This window comes from Lepisosteus platostomus, chromosome 20, assembly GCF_059453375.1.
Source record: "Lepisosteus platostomus isolate fLepPlt1 chromosome 20, fLepPlt1.hap1, whole genome shotgun sequence".
Lineage (NCBI taxonomy): Eukaryota > Metazoa > Chordata > Actinopteri > Semionotiformes > Lepisosteidae > Lepisosteus > Lepisosteus platostomus.
In genome coordinates this window covers 12,978,580-13,002,836 of record NC_142630.1, presented here as the reverse complement: position 1 = coordinate 13,002,836, position 24,257 = coordinate 12,978,580, and the positions used below count along the sequence as shown (strand labels likewise).

The window sequence follows — 24,257 nt, the reverse complement described above, 5'->3', positions numbered from 1 at the left end:
ACACAGCAAACAAGCGTGCAGGAACGAATACAGAGAGACGAGAACTGAGTTATGGTCAACGTCCTCGCCATCCACTCGTCCCACTCGCCCTTAACCTGTAATGCAACTAACTCGTATTTAATACACCGCCCTTAACCTGTAATGTAACCTACTCGTATTTAATACACGACAATAGCAATAATGTAACTATTCAAGCAGCAGCCCTAACCGGTGGTCAGGAGCTTCAGCCTTTGGATAGCAGGGTCGTGGGCTCAAATTCAGGGTGGACGTTGTTCTTGTATCTTTTAACAACGTACTTCACTCAGAATTTCCTGATCTATGCAGGGATCTCCTGATTGTTTTCATACATCTTTGTTCTGAATTGGTTTAACGTGTGTAACCCAGTGTATTACTGGTGATATTTGCAGCTCGGATAGATTTCTGCTGGACAAGGCAACATTTGACTGCTATTTATTTCTTCAGTGTTGAATATGATTTGTTTACAGTCAAATATTGTTATCTTTGTTTAATTTCTCCCTGTAATGACGCTACCTCCTGTTTCTCATTCATATTTTAATACGCACCCCCCCTTTGCATTTGTCCCCATGACATTACATTACTAAGACACCACGGAAATATAGGTCATATAGTTACCACAGCAACAACTGTACACTTCTGGGGACAGAGTAGTTCTTGAGTAAACATGCAATTTGATTTTTAAAATTTGTGTATTTGTGTCGATGCTGCTGATGTAGGTTTCATACACATCAGCTGTGGGGTGGCCCTGTTCCGAGTCTTGCTTCTGGGGTGGTTTTAGCTATCACTCATTTGTAATTAAATACCCATTGTTAAAGAATATTTCATTTGGTTGGAAGGATGCAAAATATTAAAAGGCAAAAGAACCCAACAGATCAGACTCAATGTAAAATCTCAGTATCTCATAAGCCAAGTACAATTTTGTTGGTTTAATTAGCATTGCCTGTATTTTTATTAAATAAAATGTATTAAGAATATTGCAAATGTGTGTTTCCTGAGCTAGTCCAGAGCTGTTGATACCAGGGCAACACCCATCTGGGCACTGTACAGAGTCAGAAGACCTTGATGTAGCTCTTACAAGTAACCATGCTGCATGTACAGTACATGTGAATACCTTGAAGAACTCATGAATTATTATTAGCAGTATTTTAACAGGTCAACTAAAACATACAGAATGCAGAATAGATGTATAACCAGGCTGTTCTGTAAGAAAAGGCTGTTTTTGGAGACTGTCTGCAAGGAACCTGCTAGGTAGTGAGTCTGATACCAGATGGAATGGTGTTGCTCTACAGCCCTGTGTTTCTCTGGGGGTAACTCTGGGTAAAGTGCCAAGGGAACTTAGAACTGTCTTCTAGGGTGGACAGCTGTGGTATGTCTCTATGATATTTCTCAAAAAAAGCACTCATGCTTGGACTTCTGGACTACTGTGGTTAAAAAGGTGTTCTGTGTGCACCTAAAGCATATCGGGCATAAGGAAGGAATTGGTTTTCTCTCTTGTTGCCGTGTTTGACTGGTATAGTACTGTAAACAAAGTTAAAGAAGGAGTTAAATGGTGGGCTTCTTCATTGGCCTGCATGGTCAATCTCCAATTTGTGCTGCTTATGTAGAAGTCGATATGGTCTCACTCCCCAGTTTTCCAAGAGCAGGGCTTTTGTGTGGCTGCAGACTCATTCCCTTTGGGCAGCATCTCAAGACTGGCACATTCCGATGTGTTGGAATGGTGTTATGCTGGATGCGTTAGGGGGTGATCGGATTTGAGGAAGATGGGGCCCACGGTCCGCTCCTCTGCCTCCGTGTTGAACAGGGGGAGGGGCTGAAGTGCAGACGAGACTGTCGGTCTTGTCTTTACTCCACTGAGTCGCTCGCGAATCTCCCTTGTTTATCCTCGGAGGGTCCGCCCCTCTTCTCCTGGAACATCGCTGCACTGTCAGGGCTCCAGGGAGGAGCTGTCACACTGCGACGAGCTGGGCAAGGCAGATAGGACCCACATTGAACAGCAGTTTTTAATCCATTTTCGATTTTATTGTACCAGCTGCTGAACAGGTTTGTGTTTCTTCCTTTGTACATTTGTTGAATAAATGTGCGCAGGCAGGAACGTGGAATTTTGTTAAAGGGATGTATTTGCTATTTTGTTTCTGTAAACCTATTGCTATGAAAGCCCACAGCTTGCGACTCCTGAAACGGATGAAACCATAATGCAGAGGAACCCTTGAGTCAATCCTTTTCTAGTGTGCGTGTGTTGCATAGTGTAGCATGTACAGTAGTTGACTTGACCAAAGCAGGGACAGCTTTGTAGCATATTGCGAATGCTACAGAATACTGAGGTCCAGAGCACAAGACATGAGAGAAAAGTGGAACATGTCAAAGGTTTCTGTCCATGCCTCTTAATTTTGCATTTCTGCTGCTGTACGTTCATGGCTCCAGAATGCCAGTTAGAAAGTAGAATAAGTATACTTGGGATCACTTAAGATTCAGGACATGGGTTGCAGTGTCAGAAGGACTCTTGCCTCAATCACTCTCCTTATGCTCAGCTTCAAGTGCACAAACAATAGCACTTGTCTGCATCTTTGGACTACTGTGTTTGGATAAGGGACAAAGAAACAGATCAGGGTGTCTTTCCACATGTTTCTGTTTTACGGATTGCAATCCAAGTACAAAGTTGAGCCTTCCTTCTTCAGAAAAAGCACTGGTCTTCTCAGCTACTGACTGGACTCATTAAGAAGTGATGGACTCATTTAAAACCTTAAACTGGGGCCCTCTGGATACTTGCCAGGGGATATTTATTTGGTTTGAAGTCAAGCTGTCAACTTCATTATCTGGAAACTTTAGGGATCTAAAGGTCAATTAATTGCTTAAGACAATTGTCACATAAAAAAAAATCAGTAAGTTGCAGTTCCCTCTTATAAATCACTATAAATCATTTAGATTTATTAATAGTTGGTAGATATGGTTTTTGGTTGTCAATGAAGGCATTGCAGAGATGCAGTCGGCTGTTAATACTGTATATAGTGTAAGTGCTTTGACTCTACAGGGTTGGGTTTTATAGTAGTTCAGAGCACAGATCCACTGCACAGCCACCACAGGAAACCTACTGAACACAATGAATCCAGTAACTAGATGGTCAAGCCCAATGGCCACCTCCTTTCACATCAGAAGACCGACTGCCCCTAAACCAGCTTGAACTGGCAATGACTGTGAATAGTTTTTATGGTCCGTCTTTCCTCCTATATTGAGAAAAGGGTTATTAAACCTTGATAAAATGATGCGATGTTTCAGATATTACATTACTGCTTATTCAGCCTTAGCTAGCCCTCCTGTTAACATTAAGATTATTACATTCCTAATAGAATTAAAAGTCGGTGCCACAAGCTTAACATAGTTCTCATTAATTGAATCCATCCATTAATGTGGACATTTGCCTTCTTATGCTGGATATTTTGATACAGCAGAAATAAATATTGATTGCCCTCAGGTGTTTGCATATTATTTCTAACTGGTGGAACAAAACGACCTCACATGATCGAGAAATAAATCTAGCAAGAGCTGGTTTCTTTCTTGTCGTTCTGTAAACAACAAAGTCTGATTTTGACCCCAAACACTACACAATAACCTTTCAGTGGGGTGCGGCCCCCTGTGCCATTTAATCTGGGGCTCTTTGAACCGGAAATGCTGGACGAGATGTGACATGTGAGTAGCAGATTCAATTAATAAAGCTACTTTCAGGGGGGCCAGAATGTGGAGCTAAAATGTGAGTTTCTGAAGGGGGTAGTGGGTGTTTGTAAGGGGGAAGCACTGAGCCAGTTCCCAAAGTGATGTCACTCCCTTCTGAAATATAGACAGTGTAGAACTCGATGTACAGTAGAATGAGGCAGAGGACATGGTCTTTTGATGCTGTGGAGTTCTCTGCTGTCAAGGGAGTGGTGCTGTGCTTGCTTGGAGCCCTCGGCCAACCTAGGACAAATCCCTGCAGGGGCACAGAGACCTGTGCATGCTACGTGTACATGCCCTGCTCCGACACAAGTCTGATCTGAGTTATATAAAGACAAGTAGGAAAGAGAGCCAGCTGAGGCATGCTGCAGAATGAGTGGAAATTGCTACATGCTAGTCATTTTCTGTGGCTTCAGGCTTGTATTCAATTGTATAGTAAGAGATGATTCAGATCCGTCGTCGTTTTAACAAACATAAGACGCACAGGAAACCGAAGACCATCATCAAAGCAGGTTATTTTTGCTGCCTGCCAAATCATTGCCTCGGATCAGTCTGTGCTTAGTCATAGGAGCAGGAGGAAAGACCAATCACTGCATTCTGCTTTTGACTGGACAGAGACCAGATGAGAACCTCAGGACTAAAAGAAAGGGCCGACTCAAGATGTGCATATTAAAGGCCAGCATGTATCTTTCCTGCCTGTGGTATGATATCCACATACACATTAGAGGACTGACTTGCTTTGTTTTCAATGTTTTGCTTGAGCATGGAGTTATAGAAGTGTGTGGATTGTAGTGAAATTGAGGAGCAAGGACCAATGTTTTCAAATATAATTGAAAACAAATTACCAGTGTTCTGTTTGGAATATTCCAATAATTGAAGAAAACTTTCCTTTGGGATTATGTTGAAAAATATATATGTCATACATCAACCAACCACAACAACACAGAACATCAATGAATGCTTTTGAAAACCAAAATTGACATGTTTAATTGAAGTCGGATATACTGATATACTGCACCAATACAGCTGTATTGTACTGTAAAAGAAAACAATAGTAGACATGTTTCCTGGTGAGTTCATATTTTTTATTTAGAATCCGAAAGCATTGTATTTCCCTATTGCGAAATGCAGATCAAGAGTTTTGAAAAGATGACACTAAGGAATCCCCCCCCCCCCCCCAGCCCTTTATTTTAAATCACACCCAGTTGTCTAGTGTAACTCTGTTATGAAGCTCATACTGATAACGTGACTATCTGATGAGATTTCACCTGCAGAAGGAACAGTACTAAGCACTTGGGGACCTCCAGGGTGACTCAGCAGGTAAATGTGCTCTTGTTGGCACAGGCTGCTCTCTATGATAACAGGCCATGAGCTGCAGGTCACCTGTGACCAGAGTCCCTTAAGTAATGGCACACGAGTGGCTGAGCCCCAGCGAGGGTAGGGTAGGATTAGTCAGCCAGGGCTCTCCCTACTCTCAGCAACTCATGACCCATGCAGGCAGCTTCTGGGATGCCTCAGTGGTGGTGCCATCAGTGAGGGTGTGCCTCTCAAGTCAGCTGAAATGTGGAAAAAAAACACACACTTAACAATTCCAAGCCGCATGGATATATCATAAATTATTGCCAATACAGAAATTAAAAAATAAAACACGTAGCACAACCCCATTGCTAATCCACAGCTACAAGTGCAGCTTTTAACAGTCTGTTCCTAAGGACTTTGAGTTTTCCTCATGATCTGTGCTTCAGCCTGGGGTTCTCAGAAACTTTCATCCTTTCAGTTAGAGGACTTCCATACAGAGGGCTGCTTAATTACTTTAATTGAATCACGTAAGGATGAATTAATTAGTGGGGATCTGTTTGGATTTAAAGAGCTGTGTTTTTTGTAACCCTGCAGTAACCTGCCTCTCAGGGCTGTGTGTGCCTTCTCTTTTGATGTTCCATAAAAAGTTGTGTTAGCTGCTAATTAGCCTTGTGTAACAGGCTTGGCTGAGATGCAGGGATAGGAGATACACGATCACTTACTCAGGAGTTTCAGTACTTCTGTTTCCTCTAAAGAGCCCACCAAAGGCCTTAAAATCCAAAGCAAATCCAGACATAAAACAGAAAAAAACAACCAGACAACTATTTTATCTATACTGTAGGACTATAAAACTAGGTATTCGATTCTTGATTGCAAATATTTAAATTAGAAAGAAATATGACATCTTATTTGGGCAGCAAGGTGGCATCACCGCTGCCGACAACAAAAATCCTTCTATGCAGACATTGCATTTTCCCCCATGGGCACGAGGTCCTCTGGCTTCTTCCCATGCTGGCTGTGGTAACTGGTGTCTCTAGGTTGTCCTTGTGTGGCATTCCTTGCTGGGTGCGGTCCTGCTCTGCTCCCTGTGCTCCTGAGTTGCCTGAACCCTTACTAGGAGTAAATGGCTTCCTCTTTGTAAGCACAGAGAGGAAAGAAGTGAATTCTTCTTCGCATGACTTTGTAAAGCATGAAGAAGGGAGAAAAATGACCAAAGCTTCTGTAATGCAGTAATTACATTCCTGAGAAGACCCAGAAGGCAAACACACACACAACATTCTGATGCCAGGCATAGAGTTCTCTCTCCAGTTCAAGTTCATCTGAGGTACTGCTGAGACGTTGAATGGTCATATTTGCCTGAATCATGGAGTTTGTCATAAACCAGATTGTGAACTGTTCATAGGCACTGTCAGAACACAAAGTTCCCGGTGAAATATGTAAAATAACTAACAGTGCCAAGCAAACTGGCCGAAAGCAGCTGAGAAGCGGGACTGATGCCAAGTGGTTGGAAATCTAAAGATCTGTTCCAGTAACTGAGGATTTGCCTTGGAGACCTAGAATTCTGAAACGTGTTAGCACAGAAAATTGAAGAAAATATCATAAGTCAGTAGATGGAAACAAGAGGAGGCATTTGATTATCATTTGATTGAGCTAGTTACTAATTTCTATCACAAAGGCCTAGTCTACTGGATAATTAAAACTGAAAATGAAAACTGTTCAAATTGAAAATAAAACTGTTATTTTTTCCACGAGCCCACCTTCTGGTTCTTAACCCTCTACTGTACCTGGAATCAGAAAGGGCACATAGATTACTGTATGTAGAATGGATTCTTTTGGGGGAATGACTGGAGGTACAGTCCCTTTCTGAACAAGTCAAATCAAACCAAGCTTAGAGATGAGGAAACTGATAGAATTAAACATCAATTGGGATCATAATTGATCAGGTGGTGACAAACCTGAAAGGAACTGGCAGTTGTTTAAACGACTATGCAGTTTGGAGTAAACATTGATCACTGCAGGCTTGTCTACTAAAGTCTATTAAAAAAGTATTTCATTATTAACTGTACTTGAGACAAAACACACTCCTACATTTTCAAATTCTTGCAAAGAAAAATAATTAGAAATCCAAATGTATTGCACAAGATACCATGGTTTTTGCAGTTCTTACAGAACATCTGATAACGTTTCTAAGTTTAAACTACTGAAGGGATATTTTAACTGTGGTTGATTGAGGATTTCATCTGACTGTAACACTGCTTAGACTGAAAGAGCTCAGAAAATATGCTCCATAGCTCCACGTGTGTATTTATTGTCTTGCAATGGTGTTGATCGAACTCATTTAAAAAGGGAATTCAATGAAGTGTTCTGTAAGGGGTACACTCCAAAACCACTGTCAGTCATCAAGACCCCTATAACAGTGTAAAGACTATTATTCATCATCATTATCAAGACTTTCCTTCTTCTGTTGTTCTCAAATCTTTCCTCTTATTGACCTGCTTCAAGAATACACGTGAATGCTGAAGTGTGTGAATAGTAACAGTAAAAAAAACGCAACTCATCAAATAAAATTTCTAAAGCCAAAAAAAAACTTCTCAGCCACGGTATTACTTTTTTTGTAACTCTGCAATGCCATGCCAAAGGTGTTTATCATCTCAGAAAAAATGGGATATGTGGAAATTTTGAAGGCAGATTATTTTTAATTCTATTCTTGCAACATTATCTGTTTAGTTTTTATGTTCATTTTCTAAAGAAAAGCAATAAGATGCAATTTGGAGTTGCAGATACCTTACCTAGCTTAATAGCTGTCTCTTACATATTCCCTGTGTGTGCTGTGTAAAGGTCTCACCCTGCGTGGAGAGTTTGAGTAATCATAACCCTTACCAGGTATGGACAGGTTTTTTGATAATAGATTATTAAGTTGTTATTTCTAATTAAGGTTAAGAATTGTTATCTCATCCTCAGAAATCCTGTGCTTAGAGGTTTCAGGGTAATACCAGGATTCACCAAGTGGTGGCGCACAATTGGCTGAGCACCTCTGGTAATAGGATGGGAAGTGTTGTTAGTGATGGATGTGCCTCTTCTCCAATCAGAACTGAGTGTCCAGTATGGGTTGTGTTGCCTGTGACGGGTTAAAGGACAAGTGGCTCAAGGTTAAGCGGGTCAGAAGAGTCAGTCTGAATTTTTCTCATCTTCTCCCGTGTGCCGTCCCAGGGTTTGTAACTGTGAGCCCAGACGTGAAAATCACCATTGGTGATTCCAAACATTCCAAACGAGTTCAAAACATAATTGTCTGTTCTAAATTAAAAACATCTGGGTGAGATGTAGATGATGCATTATTGATTAGAAATTATTTCTGAATGGGTGGTGTGCTTGGATTGAATTGATTATAACCTGAGGCTCAGACACTGATCGGATAAACAGCACATTGGTATTCATAAACAGTAAAACACAATACATATTGTGAACAAGAGGCTGTTTTCGGCCCATCTAGCTAATTTGATTGTTCTAATTGGGCATCTAGATAATTGTTTCAGGGAGCTGATCCATGTGTTTCTTGAAAGAAAACCAGGTCTTCCACACCCCTTTCTCTAACAACCTTTTATTGCATTTTGTAGTTTACTCTGGTAACTGAATCAAGTCTGCTTATATTTTTCTCTGTTCACAATGAAAAAGGTGGAGTTCTTTTAGTCTTAGTCAGAGCAGGACACCCCTTTGTAGTTCTCCGACCTAACATTGAATTAATGAGAATTTGAACTTCAGTCTTAAAGGCTTTTTTTATTGAACTAATAGCAGGTTCTTTTGGTAGTCTGGGGGAAAGTGGTGTTTAATTTACCATTCTTACCTGTGGTTTGCGGTATTGCTGATGCTTGCAAGCAAGCTGTGGAGAAGAGCCACCTAATTGAGCCATCTCAAGCCCAATTCAAAGTGCTGCTTTGAGCCCAGTAATGAAACGTGAACAGTAATGAGACAGTTGTTGGAGCTCTGCCACAGTTACCATTTGTGTGCCTGTTTTTGATCTGGGGAAAACCTTTGCAGGACAGGAGAGAGGGCATGTGTTTTTTGTTGACAGATCCATCCGTCCTTCATTTTCTAACCGTTTCATCCAATTCATGGTCATGGGGGAGCTGGAGCCTACAAACAATGGGTGCAAAGTGGGGTAAATCCATCACAGGGCACACACTCACACCCCTGCCAGTTTATGATTGAAAAATGCCAAAGGTAATTTGTTTTGCTTCGAATGTTGGTTGTGTCTTAATGTATTATTTAAAACATCCATTCAACATTTATTCTTGCAAGAACGGTTTATTTATAGGTGATGTTAAATGTGTTTGTGGCTAAGGCAGTATTTTCTTAAATCATGCCTTTTGGGGGTGATAGGGGCTGGAATGAGATTGAAAAGAGTTCACTTAGAAACAGTGGTGGTGGCCAATTCAGACTACATCTCATAGGAGCAACATCTGGATACCTCAGGTACCGCCTCGGATTTGTGAAGGGTTTCTGGCAACGTGAAGCTAATGAGACGATAATCACTAACTGTCCCAGATTTGTGACGAACACTGACTGAATTGGCCAAAACGTTCTTTAGAAAGTAAATCAAGGACTTGTGAGGCATAAGAATGAAGAATTTGATGGTAACAATGGTAACAGACAGACATTAAAACAACATTGTAACACCAGGTTTATGTTAGATTACCTTTTGTACAGTTTGCTGTAGGTAGCACCCATGAGTTTGCATGCTTTGTGTCCTCCGACAAGGAGTCCAGTTGTGAGAAGAGCAGTGGAGCAGTCATGCAGACTACTGTCTAATGCATCTTCCCTCTCCTATTGCAGAGCTCTTACCCCATCTGGGAGGACTTCAGTGCCAAGGCTACCAAACTGCACTCTCAGCTGAGGTGAGTGTGGCACAGTGCGGCCTGTCTTGGCAGGAACCCCTCATCCTGTTCATGTGCACAGCTGCCAACCCATTCAGGACTGAAAACCACATGATCCAGAGTCTGGTGTGTTTAAATGAACGCTGCTGTCAACAAACCTCGGCAAATGTGAGGCTGAGGTAGCAAGTATTTGGTAGACTCAAATCCAGCCTTGAGTGTAATGGAATTTATTTGGAGTTATTTTTCACGCGTCACTATCAGTTTGGGAAATCCTGACGACAATCGCACAGTAAATTGATCTAATTGTACAAATGCATCAATACAGGAAGCTGGAAAAAAATAACTTGTTGGAACAGGAGTGTCGGGGTCTGTGGCTGTGTGTCAGTGCTCTAAAATGTTAGGCAGCACTTCAACTTTTTCCTCTGTCCCCTGTTCTTTCAGGACCACTGTGCTGGCTGCCGTAGCCTTCTTGGATGCCTTTCAGAAAGTGGCGGACATGGCGACAAACACCAGAGGTAACCATTCTGTGTTGTAACAGGGACCCAGGCTAGACGGCCTAAGGCGGGGAAGTGTGAAGGCACTGCTGTGTCACTGGGAAAACAAGCTGCTTTTGCGTACTCAGCTGAGCGTGGTATCCGATTCTGGGAACCGGCCATTGTGTTAAAGGAGTTGTAAAAACACAGGGGATTAGACAAGTCCCATGTCTGTGTAGAAGGACTACAGGCGCAGTACAGGCGCAGGTGGGTACTAATGCCTGAATGACTTACAAAATGTGACACAAACTCAAAATGCATGTCCCTGGTTTGAAGCTTTTGGCATTTTATATGAAATGTCTGGACATCTTAATAATATTAATAATAGTTATCATAAATAATAGTTTTAAGAGTTTGAAGTGGTAAAAATATTTTGATTCTCTCTAATGGGCATTTGGGTCATAACAGCCTGGCACTTCATTTTATGATGTTTGCTGTTTCACCTCTAAAATCCCATCCTACTCTGAGTTCACCAGCCTTTTATCTCTATTACCACTAAAGAAAAACTTTGAAGTGGCCTTTCCCTTGTCCGGGACCTTAAGCACAAACAGCAGGAAGTTTTTGGGCGTTGCTATGAAACCGAGACTGAAAAATACTGGAATGGTGGATCGCTATTAATGACTTTTTTATCTTTAATTATCATCATGGAAGTACATTTTGCTTGAACTTTTGAAAATCTGTAAATCATTTGTGAAATTCTTTTTAAAGGAAAAGCAAAAAGAAAACGGGCACTGCTTACTTTATGTGAGCTGTTGCAGAAGAGGAATGAATAAATTAAACTCCTTTTGTGTTTCTAGCTTAGGACAGTTCAGTACGCCCACATCTATATTTTTGGAACAATTGTAATACACCCAATTATGAACAAAGGCATGTTGGAGCTTTTCAGCCAGCCAATTGAGAAAACCTATTGTGTTAGTATATTATTTTTCTGTGGTAGTATTTCATCTGTGTCATGCCCACGGGCACTGATGCTTCCTGAAGGTCCTGTTTATTGTAAGAAAGACAAACACTACTTGACCTTAGCGGTTCTGTTCAGATTTAGTCTTCTTTAGCTGCTCAGACTTTAACTCCTTCCTGCTACTGTGCAAAGAGCACTAATGCTTTTCCACTCCTCCTGGCTGGATGGAACTGTGGGCGATGTTAGCCGTCTGACTCATGCAAATCTGAAAGACAAAGGCAAGAAAGGCCTGTCACACCTGCTAGAGGTGGGCTCAAGCAGGCATTATATTCTCGCTTTAAACAATCACTTGGGTACTGTCCTGCTGATACCCTGGCTTCTTTCAGAAAACGGCTGGATGAGATCCTGAGATCAGTTACTAAGTACAAAATGGGCCAGAAGGGCCATCTCGTTCGTAAGGTCTGGAGACAAGGTGAACCTACATTCTGCAGAGGTTCCCTGTCTTCTGTCAGCCATGCAAATTCCTAGCCATTCCAGTGTGTCAGAAGGTCTTCTGCCTTTTTTTCATCAGCCTCTTTATTTCCACACATTTTTAAAATCTCTCCCCAAAAAACATATGTTAATCTTTGGAAAATGTTTACCAATTCCTGATGTAGAGGCCCACTCATTTGTCTGCTTTGTGGTCCAGGAAGTCCTTTGCATTCTCCTGTAGCAATGCATCTTGAAAGCCTGCGGTCTCTGACTGTCTGCTTTTCTGAGTCACGTGTGCAAGTGGCCCTGTTAATTGACAGTGGCATGTTTCGAAATCTAGTGCTGCTCTACAAAAGGGCAACCTGCTTTGGTCTGTTCAAGGCATATTACTCTATGTGGACTGTCTTTGTGAGCTCACGGTGTTCATAAACATAAAATGTTTCCTCATAAAATTATTATAAAACGATCTGATACTTAATAAGAGTCTCTTTACCTTATAACCCATACAAGTAAACTATCTACCCACTCTGTTTTAAAGAAATGAACTAAGTGGCGTGAGATTGGCTACTTCAGATGGGTTCTGAACTACTGCAAGGTTTTATTCCACATGATTGCCAAGTGTATTTTCGCTAATATAAAGCATGGAGGGTTTAGGGAGATCCAGCAAATGCAGGTTATGATTACTACAGATTTGCTAGGCAGGGAAATGAAACCACACATCCTTAAATGTAGGTCAGGGATCTCCGTGGCATGTACTGTAGTTACACTAACAGATGTACAGTACATCCCATTGCGCACACTGGAGTATGAGGTTACTGAGGAAGAATCTACAACAGTTGCCTATGTTTTGTGGAATATTTTTGTTGCCTTTTTTAGGAAACTAAAACTAACTTCTGATCACCTCTCAGAGGATGGCTTTAAAGCTCAGAATGAGGTTTGGCGGTGTGGCCGTTCTCCATGGTTTCCTGAGGCTCATAAGCCTGTACTGTCCCTTAAGTTGGATACAAGGTTTTCTTGATACAGCTGGCATGCCAGCTGGAGTACACATCAATGCTTATGGCCAGCACTGATGTGATTGATGTGTGCTTTTTATGATGGGTACTCTCAGAAAGCCAGGCTGAGAGCCAGACACTATTTGTATTGCGATCCTCCAGATTGCGAGCATGGTTAAGTCAACTCTGTGCTGAAGCTCGAGGTGCGAGGAACAACTGAGGGTGGGGAGGTGGGAGTTTATGTCTCTGATTGAAGAGGCAAGGCTTCACACTGAAACAGCAGTGAAAGTGAGCACCTCAACAGGCTTGAGGTTTCTTGACAGATTGAAGACCACTTTCCATACCGGCTCATAATCACCCACACATAAACACTGACAGGAGTGGGGGATCAATTTGGGGGATCAGACAGGGAGCAAATAAACAATCAAATGGCCTTTATCCTCTCAGCAGGGGATGAAGAGGGGGGGTTTCCTGTCAGTCACAGCCTCTAATCCGCACGTCTCTTAATAACGTTTAATAGCTGAATCATTTTATTGAGTCCTCCTGTAGGTCTCTCAATCATGTATAAGGCAAGCCTGTAAGCACCGGTAAAGCAATTCTGAAAAAAAAAAAAACATTTAATGGTGTTTTACTTCTTCCTTCTGTTGCTTCTGCATAACATCATCCAGGAATTCTCGTCCATCTGAGAATTTGTCATTGTTGAATGTGTTTCGCAAATACCTTGCTGCATGCCATATAATCATATGCTTTAATTCAATTCAGCAACTTTGAATGGATTACTAATAAAAGTCTGCAAAGGATGTTAGCACTAAACATCGATTTCTTGGAGAAAATCCATTTATTCTAAAAAGGCCTCATTTAAATCCATATCTTTCGAATAAATAAAGCCATTTGGACTCTTTGTAATGATTCAGCTGTTAAGAAAGTGCTTTAACAAATAATCATCCCATTGTTGGGCATTAAAATGTTTGCAATAAAATTGGCTTCTAGAAGGCATGAAACATGCTATACAGATGTCCACTGTAAGCACGATTAGTTTGATATTTTTCTGCATATTGCAAACATTCTCTACCTGTAAAGGAACAAGTGATAGGTTTATTCCATGCTGAAAAGAGAAGGGAGACAGCACAACGTTTCGGCTGTGAAGCCTTCTTCAGGTGTGAGCAACTACGCATGCTGACACAGCTGCCCACTTGAAATATTCTCTATCTGTTCTATCCTATGCTGCAAAAACTCCCTTCCATTTAACCTTCCGAGAGATTTGGTTTGAGATGCACAAATAAGAAATTGAGGACATGGTTAAGTAGAGCTAAAAATGCAACATATGCAGCCATCTGCAACCAGGTTTTATTTTGGAGTCCCACCGATTTCAAGACGGGCAGAATCATAATTTATCAGTTGAATTACGATAGTTGCTCTCGGTCTCTTATGCTTCAGTTGGAGGTCCAGTGAACTAGACAGATATACTGTATTTTCTTATTTCCCAAAGGAATCAATGAGCAGACACCGGCACAAAGTCACTTAAATCCTGTTTATATTAACCAGTAATGGAGTCTTGTGCCACCTTAGAAAGTAGCATATCGGAAAATGATTCCCATAATACACTGATTGACAGGTGAGCCGATTGATGGATGGAGGACTCGGAGTGCTGCCTGTAGATAATAGGAAGGTCTTTGACTGCAAATGATACAAAAGTCATTAATTTAACTTCGGCCCTGAATCTACATAAATAGGTGAGTATACAGAAATAAAATGTGTACAACCACATTTTATTTCTGATGTAGCACAGCTGATTCAATGATTTGTACTTTCACCTTCATGACAACCACAGCTAGCATAGAGGTGGAAGGCGGTATTCTTTTAAAACTGAGCGGAGTTAGCCAAGCCTTTCAATGTGTTGGCCAAATCAGACTACGTTCTCTGTTCACTGAAATAAAGTAGATTTACAGTAAATGCATCATAAGCCAAGTGCCAGTGCCTGTGATCTAAGAGGGTTCTTCTCAAACGTCACGGTCGAGCAGTTTTTACAACCATAATGTAAACAAATTTAAAACAAATTTCTTCCGGGGAAAACTGATATTAATGCAGATGGTCTCTTTCTATCATGGTAGTTAGTGAAAAACAGTGAAAGGAAATTGTTTTTCCAGAAAACGTTTCAGTTCTACAGAGGTGCTGTATGAATAAATGTCCACTAGTGAGTCAAATCGAGTGAAAGTAAATGACAGAATAAAGCTGCATACTTTTAGAGCTCTAATAAGTGATAGTGTACTCCCATCTTGTGTAATAGTTTCAGTTAATTGAAAAGTATAGTTTATTTTTTTTAAACGCTGTTACAGAAGAAAAAACAGCAGCAGTATGGTGTTGGGAACATTTTGAAATCTAATTAACAGTGAACGTTTGTCACAGGTCTTATGTGGGCTTTTATCGCAGCAACGTGCTTGTGAGTTATGTGTATACATGGGGAGCCAGGAGACAATGCTGAGGAGGAACCCTAGAGACCAGGCTCTTTTTCTAAAATCACCACACGCCAGGAGAACAGCTTTTCATTATGCAGGGGCTGAGACCTCCTGTCCCGTTCACTCATCACTTTCTTATTACCATAACAGAGCTGCTGCCATGCCGGACAGAGTAACTGCAGACCTGCAGAGGAGCCCATCATCGTGTGAAGTGCAGATTCCAGAGCTAACACACATACTGATCCCTCAGGGAGGCACCTGTTACTGTGTCAGGAATTTGTTTAATATTTCACAGCCTGAAGCATATAGACAGAGGTGCTGGTTCGTTTGTCATTTCCTAGCTTCCTTTTTCTTCTTTCTGAAGGTGCCCTGTTTTAGTTAAAGACAGCAAAGCCACCACAATGAATTTGCTGAGAAGAATGTCAATATTCATTACATGCTGTGTAGGCACCTATTGACCCTTGACCTCTGCTCACAGAGGGAATCATATGCTGCAGTTGCCTTGTCTTTTCAGTTAGAGAAATGGGTTTGTTTCTAATGGAGATGAGGTCAGTGCATGTTAAATCTGCTATATTCATCTGTTCTTGTCATGCTCATGCTGAGCATTGCTAATATATTGAAAATCTCTCTGTCTGGTATTTTATGTTTTAGTATGGCATCATGAAGTGAAATATTTACTGTTTCATAACCACTTGATCTAAAATGGATCTCTGATTGATCCAGCATTGTTAGAAAGTGACAGAAGTGATAGCCAGACAGCAAAAGTGAATGCACAGTGCACAGAGCAAGTACAGAAGTGATTTGTAGATTCTAGACACTAGAGGGGTCTGAAATCTAGACAGTGCAGAACTCTGCTGCGGCAGAGAACCCAGTCTCCCTTGCATTAGGAATTTGTCTTTTCGCATACCTCAGCTTGCTCTCTGTGAGACACACAGACACACAGACGGGGAGAGAGAAGTTTGGGGTCAGAGCGCAGGGTCGGCCATTTATACGGCTCCCCTGGAGCAGCTGGGGTTAAGGGCCTTGCTCAGGGGCCCGACGGAGTAGGATTTCTCTGTACGGTCCTTAGCCACAGTGCCACCACTCCGCCCCTTCTTTCGGTGTGATGGAGTTACTCACTGTTGTGAGCAATTGGGATCGAATTCTGGCAGAGGCAGGGAGAGCTGAACTTCTGCTCACAGCAGGTGAAGACTACTAGAGATTAGGCATTGCTTTCCAGGTAGTTCAAATTAGATTGTCTCATCACAATCTACTGTAAAGAATTCTGGGTACTTTGTGATACACGTTACTTTGACAGCAAATAGTTTGATAAGCAAAATAAGAGATTCGGAACCATAACCCTTAAATATTTACTTTACTATTTTACCATTAAAAAAGTGCTCTCATCTAAAATGTGGATGAGGTCATTTTTAAGTAACACACTCCAGTAAAATGCAGTAGCTGCAGAGAAGACAGGTCAGTAAGGTTACAACACATCAGCTTTTAGCCAACAGTAAAACAGACAAAAAAAAAACAAATGCTTCCATTATCTTAATGAGAGTTTTCTTTTTCTGTGTTGTGCTGTAGGTTCTGTACTGGAGCAGGGTCATTTAAACTACCATATGGGTAGCAACTCTGTAATAGTTTAATCCTTGTCAGTGCATTAATATTTTTCGAGGCATTTCTGAAAGCCCTGCACTGGGGCCGAGAAGCGCAGAGCTGATAAAAGCTGCAGAATGTATGAACACAGTCACTCATTCTTAGCATGTCTGAGAGGCGGCAGGATTATAGTTTTTGCGTTCTGGGCAGATTGCTAAGGAGGGCTGGAGCACCTGACCCTGTGCCAGCATACCCCATTGTGCCCTCATTAAGGTTCAGATTCAGGTCTTGAACAATGCGGTGCCAGTCAGGGCTTCCCGGGCACTGGCAGTGCCACCCCAGCCTACCTCTCCTGCCAGAAGATAAAGTTTGCTATAGGCTCAGAGTGGGCACCATGCTTCTGGTTCTCTCATTGAGTTCACCCATTAAATTAAAAGAAGAATCCCAGCGCTGCAGTTTAGTTTATTTGCAACACTCTGAGCTCATTAGCAGGAAACAGGACTGGAAGCAGAGAGAGTTTGTTCTGTTCCCACATATAGTGGGAGCCTTGTGCTCAAAGCACAAAGACGCACTCTGAGATGAGGAAGTCGCCTCTGCAGACATCCAGAGGCACTGCAGTCTTGAGAGGGACGGGGGGGGGCATTGTTGGGAGGGGGGAGAATAGACTCACATTGTGATCTTGTCTTAATTAGAGACAATAATGTTTTTTCTTCATTTTCCAACAAAGGTTTATCTCAGAGAGTCCGAGATGTCTTTCGTTTACAGTGAAGAGACTAGTAAGCAGTGTGACCCTAGTGCTTGTAGCCAAGGAGCATGAATAACTGTACAGTCTCAGCAGATCCTGAGTGGAATCCAGATAATGAAGTTCCATGAGGTGGAAAGCAGTGGGGCTCTGTCCCTTGTCCTGATGGCAGTGCCCTGTTCTGGTGTAAAAGTTAACTTCAAAAGCTGGGCGAGGGCAAGGCTGAGTTTGAATCCTGAGGTCGCCAGTCTTTCCTGATGACTCATGATGAGAATCTCCAGGATACACAGAGGATGTTGTCGTCAAGTCGGCCCTCCTGGATTCAGGTCGTTTACAGTAAAAGCAGCCTCTGATGAGGCTGGCGAGATGAAAAGAAGACTTGCTTACGAAGTCAGATCAGGGAGAGGACCTTGGTTGATGTTGACTTCTAGATCTTTTGCCCCAGTGGAAAGTTAGAATGTACCGGGCATTCATAACATGTGAGAAATGTCGTGGAACATAACATAGGGCATATTGAAGGCTCAGTCATTTTCCTTAGCGAGAATGTTCGGAGATGAATTCTTTTATGCAGCTTCTACCTTTGGTAGGCTCGGCCTTTGTCTGCCGGTTTGCCTTGAAGGCATTGTCTGCTCTGATTACTGCGTGAAGGCAGAGACTAGCACATTGCTGAAAAGTGGTGGGAGGCAGGGGAGGGGAAATAAACAGCACAGTCCAGCAATTAGACAGCCCAGATTAAACAGAGGTAATCCCTGGTTTTAAGTGTTAGCAATCAAGCGTGATTACTCTCAACTTTAGGGCAGGGCTGCTGCTGGCTCAGCTGGAATTGTTATTTGACACATTTCATTAACCCTGCCCCGCCTTTCACTCCCCACACACCCGGCTTCCTGTATGGGGCACCCGTCTGCATCTGGGTAGCACTCCAGATTCATCCATCCATCGCTTTTTCCCACACCTTCCTTCCTTATTTTCTTCCCCCTTTCCCCCAGTTCCGGAAAAAGGGAACTGCTAAAAACAGACAAAGTATTTGCCTCCCTGTAGTAGCTACAATCGGGCTGTTTCAGTTTTAGAGGCATATGTATCGGTAACAAATAACAAATGAAATGGCAGCAGCTTGCTGGGGGCTTGCTCTTGTGACTGGAAGGTTGTAGGCTCAAACCCCAGGTGACATGGTGCTGTTTTACTCTTGAGCAAGATACTTCACCTTAATTGTTCCAGTAAAATACCCACCTGTATAAGTGAGTGCCTTTGGATTAAAGTGTCAGACAATTAAATTAGTAACTAATTTGTAATACAATGGCAAATATTGACTGAGAGAAGGGCAGTGCTGAGTGATTTTATTATTATATTAGGTCCTGCTGAATCACAGCATCAGTTATCAAAACATCCTGTGGAAGTGGTCTGTTTTGAGTGTGTGCTAAGTTAATGGTGCTGTGATCATCACTTGAGCAGAGTCATCTTTGTCCTGACTGTGTCCTGGCTGTTGGTTTTACTTTTTTAATTTAGCATTACCACTTTTTTTGGTTTCAAATATGTCGCTCATTTGCCAGCTCATAGCCACAAACCCTGTGACCACACACAGGAGACAATGAGGAAGTGTAGGCTGTCTCCTGTCATCCAGCCACTTTGGTGCCACTCCTCTTCTGATACATCACAGCCCCAGAGCAGAAGAAGAGCATCCCGCACTGACAACCCCACGTGCCACTAAGCACTCAAGAGGCTGCAGGGGTGTCTGTGTTGTGCCAAGAACTTTTTGCCCAGAGTTTTGCCCAATCCACCCTACTCTTTGTGGCGCCTAGCTGATTGTGTGCTGTTGCTTGGGGGGAAATACTCGGCTAGTGACATGACTCAGGTTCGAACCTGTTACTGTAGCGCTCAACCTGCACGCTACGGTTAGTTCTTTTATTGGTTGAACCACTCAGGAGGTTCCTGTTTTCTTTTTGTTTGAAAAAGCAGTCCAGCCTGCCAGAGTTACCAAAATGGGCCGTGACCCGTAACGTGTGAGGACCATCCCATTGAACATCTGATGCTGATCTGGTTCTCAGCTATGTAATGGTTATTATTGTATATTCACACAGTATTTGTTTTCAATTATGTTTTGGACTAGTCATTACAAAACTGAAAGGCAGGCTTGGCTGCTCTGCTATTCCTTTAGCTAATCTAAGAAAAATAAGCAATTAAGCTTTTTGAGCCCCAATATGATTTTTGGCTCAACGTTGATTTTGAAAAGCAAAGAACGTAAAGAACATAAATAGGATATTGCTATTAAGAAGCTCAAGACAGTTCATGACTGATCACTTGGCCCAGAGGTCTGGTTCCAGTTTTGTCTCACGGTATTAAGATGTTAAGGTGTTTGTTAAATATTTTGTTTTATTTTTAACAATAGAGGCATAAGGGGTTTGATGCTGCAAAGTGGTAAAACAATAATACTTTACCCAGGTCTGCTCAGGCAGCTCTGTCTAGCTCGTGAAGACTGCATGGTATAATGTTATCCCCTCCCACAGTTCTGGGGCTGAGGAGCACTGAGGAGGAGAGGAGGTGACCGGTCATATTTGCTGTGGCCGGTGTCCAGCACTATGCTTCACATCCTCACAGACTGCTGATCTCTCTGGAGAGCAGGCTTATTTATAGCTGCTCTCTTCCCACGTGCTGGGAAACCTTTTTCCTTTTGCAATTATTCCTTATAAGCTTGAAAAACTAATTTTGTGAGCACAGCTGCAAATTAGTTGTGATGGCTCTTGGTCTGGTGAGAGTGTCATTGTTACACAACAGAGTATAGAATGCAGGGCATGCTAGCAAGCAAAACTAGGTGAAACCAGAAACAAAATTGTTTGCTTTTGTCTGGAGCAAGCTGTTCTGTTCCCAGTCCAAGAATGGGGTTTGAAAGTTGAGATGATGTAATTGCATTCTTAGTTTCCTCTTTCCCTCATCTTGATGTCTTTCCCCCATGTGCTTGGCATTCCTGCACATTGATCTGTGTCAGCTGGACAGCTGAAGCTTGTTTGGATCGTGTTGTATAGAAATCACTCCCATGAGAAATGAGGGCTGCACACCTTGCTGAGTATGTTGTTTTACCTAAACAGATAATTCTCCCTGATCCATAAATAGGCAAGACTAGCAATTATCTATGGAAGTGCATGACAGTAATGATTTCATACTAACAGAATGGCTGGGAACAATCTTATAGCCACAATATCCAGGACTTTTAAATGCAGGCTTCTATAGTTCTTGCGCAAGTGAAAACAATTCCCATTTGGTTCGTATATGTCCTGACACAAGACTTAACAATGCCCTTACATGGCTTGTGTGTTCTGGTGTCTGCTGCAGTCATGTACTCATGTCTTTAAGCTCTTATTCAGTGAAGCTGACCTTTAGCACTCTTCTCATTTCTGGGGATGTAATATTGTTAAAGGCACAGGTCAAAGCCAAGAGCAACACAGCCGGTTGAAATAAATCTCTGTTCTGCTAGCCACTGCATTGTACTGACGTTTCAGAGCCAGGCAGGCATTGGGTAATTATGTTACTCACTAGCAACAGGGAATCTTGTAAAGTCTTTGCTTGAGTCACACTGCCCTAAATAGGCAGCATTCACTGCAGCTTGCAGTCTACTGTAAAACCCAAGTGCATCCTTGTAATTTAGGAGTGGTTTGAAATTTTAACTTAGATCGCCCAGTTTTGAAATCCCTCTGTGCCTTGTTTGGAATTAAAAGTCATTTCCTTTCTGTCGTTTTTCCGTGATCAATAACGTGTTTGTGATGCTGCAGACGAAAGCGCTGAGATGTCTTCTTTGCAAGTCTGATGAAACGATTGCCGTACGAAGCAGCTGAGATTTCCCACAGCTGTGCGGATAACCCTGGACCGGATCCAGAACTTCCTTTCAGCCTAGGTTTTCTCAGAGAAGCATCATGCTCTCCGACAGCTCTCAGGGAGAGCAGGGGTCAGCTGAAGTCAGCACAGCTTCCGTAGGGCTCAACTCTAGAACGAACTTGGCCTGCGGAGTCCACTGATAGATGCTGGGGTCAGCTGTGATCTGGTTCTGATTATGACTTTTTTTTGCCAAAAGCCACTCTAATTTACTCGCCTAGCTCGCTCTTACAGGAAGTGTGTTCCCTTTTCCACCAAGTCTCTCAAATCTCTGGTCTTTCCAGTGTGCCCCCTCCGAATATGTTCTTCAGGGGTGTATGGAGGCCTATGCTGACGGTGGGTGGGGAGGTAAGCCAGCTCTGGGCGTGAACGTTAACTCTTTTCATTTCCGTCACCTCGAGTTCTGGTCAGGCAACAGACTGGATGACATTAGATGAGTTTGCACTTTTTTGTCCTTGTTGGTGTGGTTGAGGTTGGAAACACTTGGTGTGTCAAGCTGAAAAGCAAAAAAAGAAAGCAAAAATGTAATTACCACTCCGACGGACTATAAAAGGCTCAGTTTTGACTCTCATGGGAGCAAGCATAGTAGACTGACATCTTCTGTGCTGTAGCTAAATGCAGATGGAAGGAGAGTCTCTGTAAACTGCTCTGTTAGAAGTGGCTTTGTGCTGGACCTTGCTTGGCCTGGTGCCCCATTAGGAGACTCCACTGCCTGAATCTGGTAGTGATTGCACATCTGTATTACACAGCCTGTGGCTTGTCAGTACACACAGATCATTGGTTTGCTTCCTCCTTGCTACCTTAGAAGAATATATGAGGTTGGGCAGCTCTCTCCCCACTGACAGTCTCTCCCATCAGACAGGAGGCACTCAGAGTACAGACCACCTGCTTCTATAATAATAAAACATTTTATACATCTGCCATTGCAAAGTGACCAAATAAATTTTTGACAAAGTGGTTATCAATGTTGGAAACCATACCACCTAAAAATATGTATAAGACGTATATGAAAAAATAAAAATGGGAGACAGGGAGAAAGAGCCCAATGTGTTATAGGATGCAAAAGGCGACAAGGCTAAATTGAGAATTTGCTAATCGGTTGGGAGGTATTGCTCCTTGTCAAGTTCCTGAGCATATCTCCTAATATTCATAGACAGAATTCTGTGTCAGCAGTATTCTTCAAAGAGAGCGACCTGTTGTTCAGTACAATCCTGGACGTTTGTAATCTTAGTGTTAAGCTCGGTACGGGCAGCTGGATGAGAATGGAAAATTCTAGAAAGGGCTTTTGAAAACAGAGACTTAGAATGATCCCTAGAGAATGGCAAATGAGAATAAATGCCGTTTTCTGCACGTTGTAGGTATGTAGGACAGATGTATGTGGGTCCATTTCGCAGTTGTGAAACAGCTGTGCTGTCAGAGCCGAGCCAACAGGAAGACAGAAGGCTGGTAGGGGTCAGTGCGGAGTTTATCCGCAGGTTTCCACAGCTCTGGGTCCTCCGGGGCAAAGGAGCGTAATCCTCTTTCTGTCTCAGTGACACACAGACCGAGTTCTTCCGGCCCCACCCGCCCCGGACCAGTGTGCCAGCGCGGGGGCTCCAGTTCTGTTTCATAAGCTGCTCTGACGCCGCGGCCTGGCAGATGGCAGTTCCTGGGTGAGACGAGATCTGCGTCAGCCATCTGGATTGAGCAGCTCAGGCTCAACGACGTCGCAGTGCTCGAAGCTGTGGCATAGTGCCTTCAAGCAAGCCAAGCTTCTGAGCTGCAAGAACAAAACACAAATGTTTCTTAAGCTACGAAATGTGCTTATTACAGCACCTTAGTAGTTCATGCAATAGAGTGTGTGCCCTCTGTTCATCGTTTCTTCTGGTCTTTAGCTTTCATTCCCGGAGCTGTGTTGTTGTTTTTTACAGAGACGTGATATCAGCCGCTGTGCATCACAGTTGCATATCTGCATTTAAAAATTGGTACTCAGTCATGCTCCAGCGGACCTGTTAATACCATGGTAAGCAGAAACTATACATAACAGACAAAGAAAGTGCACACTCATGAAATCTGAAGATATGTAACGCCAGCCATGCTGTCTTAAGATGTCGCTATTGGAATCCAAATCTCGCTGTGGGAGTTTCTTTAGTTGTTGGTTTTCACAGAACACCGAGGAGGCAGCAGTTCTTAGTATTTAATGGCTTTTCTGAGATGTGTAATCGTGGTGATATCATGGAGGTCATAATGTACAATATGTGAAATGCCATGATGTAGCTTGTACTTTCAAAGTCTTTTCTGAAGAAAAGGCATTTTTAGCACTTTTTTTAATTGACTGTGCAGGGAGTTAGGTATGTGTCTGCGCTGGAGGAAGCAGCAACTGGCTACCTGTGGTCTTGAAGAAGGGCCTGGGCAATCTGTTCGTGGATTCTCCTGCTGGCTGCTTGCAGGGGTGGGTCACTAATTGGCGTAGACTGCTGATGTCGTTTCCTCCAACGTTTCATGTGCAGAAAACGCATAGCAATTTTGTTTTCATGAATCCAGTGCATTTTCATGCTCTTGATCAGCAGGTTTTTCCGGAGTTATAGTATCATAACTTACATAGCCTGATGTCAGGTCAGCATTTTTCAGCTGATGTCATTGCTGCTACCTTTATTTCAAAGATTAGTGTATGTTGGGTTGTGCTTTATTTGGCACATCCTTAAAAATTGAGTTTTATCATCTTATGCTTCTGGATGTCCTGACGTTGTGCAACACAGCTGGTAGCTGTAAACATGTTTTGGGAAGTCAGGGACTGTGTGGATGTTGTAGCAGTCATGTGAGAATCAGAGGTAACCCGATCGTCCGAATGGAT

General features: G+C 42.5%; 1 protein-coding gene across 14 annotated transcripts in view; it reads left to right on the top strand.

The window, feature by feature from the left end:
- LOC148644515 (protein MTSS 2-like) overlaps positions 1-24,257 on the top strand; it is a 73,801-nt gene that overhangs the window by 2,759 nt on the left and 46,785 nt on the right. For all 14 annotated transcript variants that reach the window (XM_088614121.1, XM_088614115.1, XM_088614113.1 and 11 more), the window contains exons 2-3: positions 9,853-9,914; positions 10,335-10,408. In XM_088614121.1, coding sequence (XP_088470247.1) covers positions 9,853-9,914; positions 10,335-10,408 — 136 coding nt within the window. The remainder of the gene's footprint in view (positions 1-9,852; positions 9,915-10,334; positions 10,409-24,257) is intronic.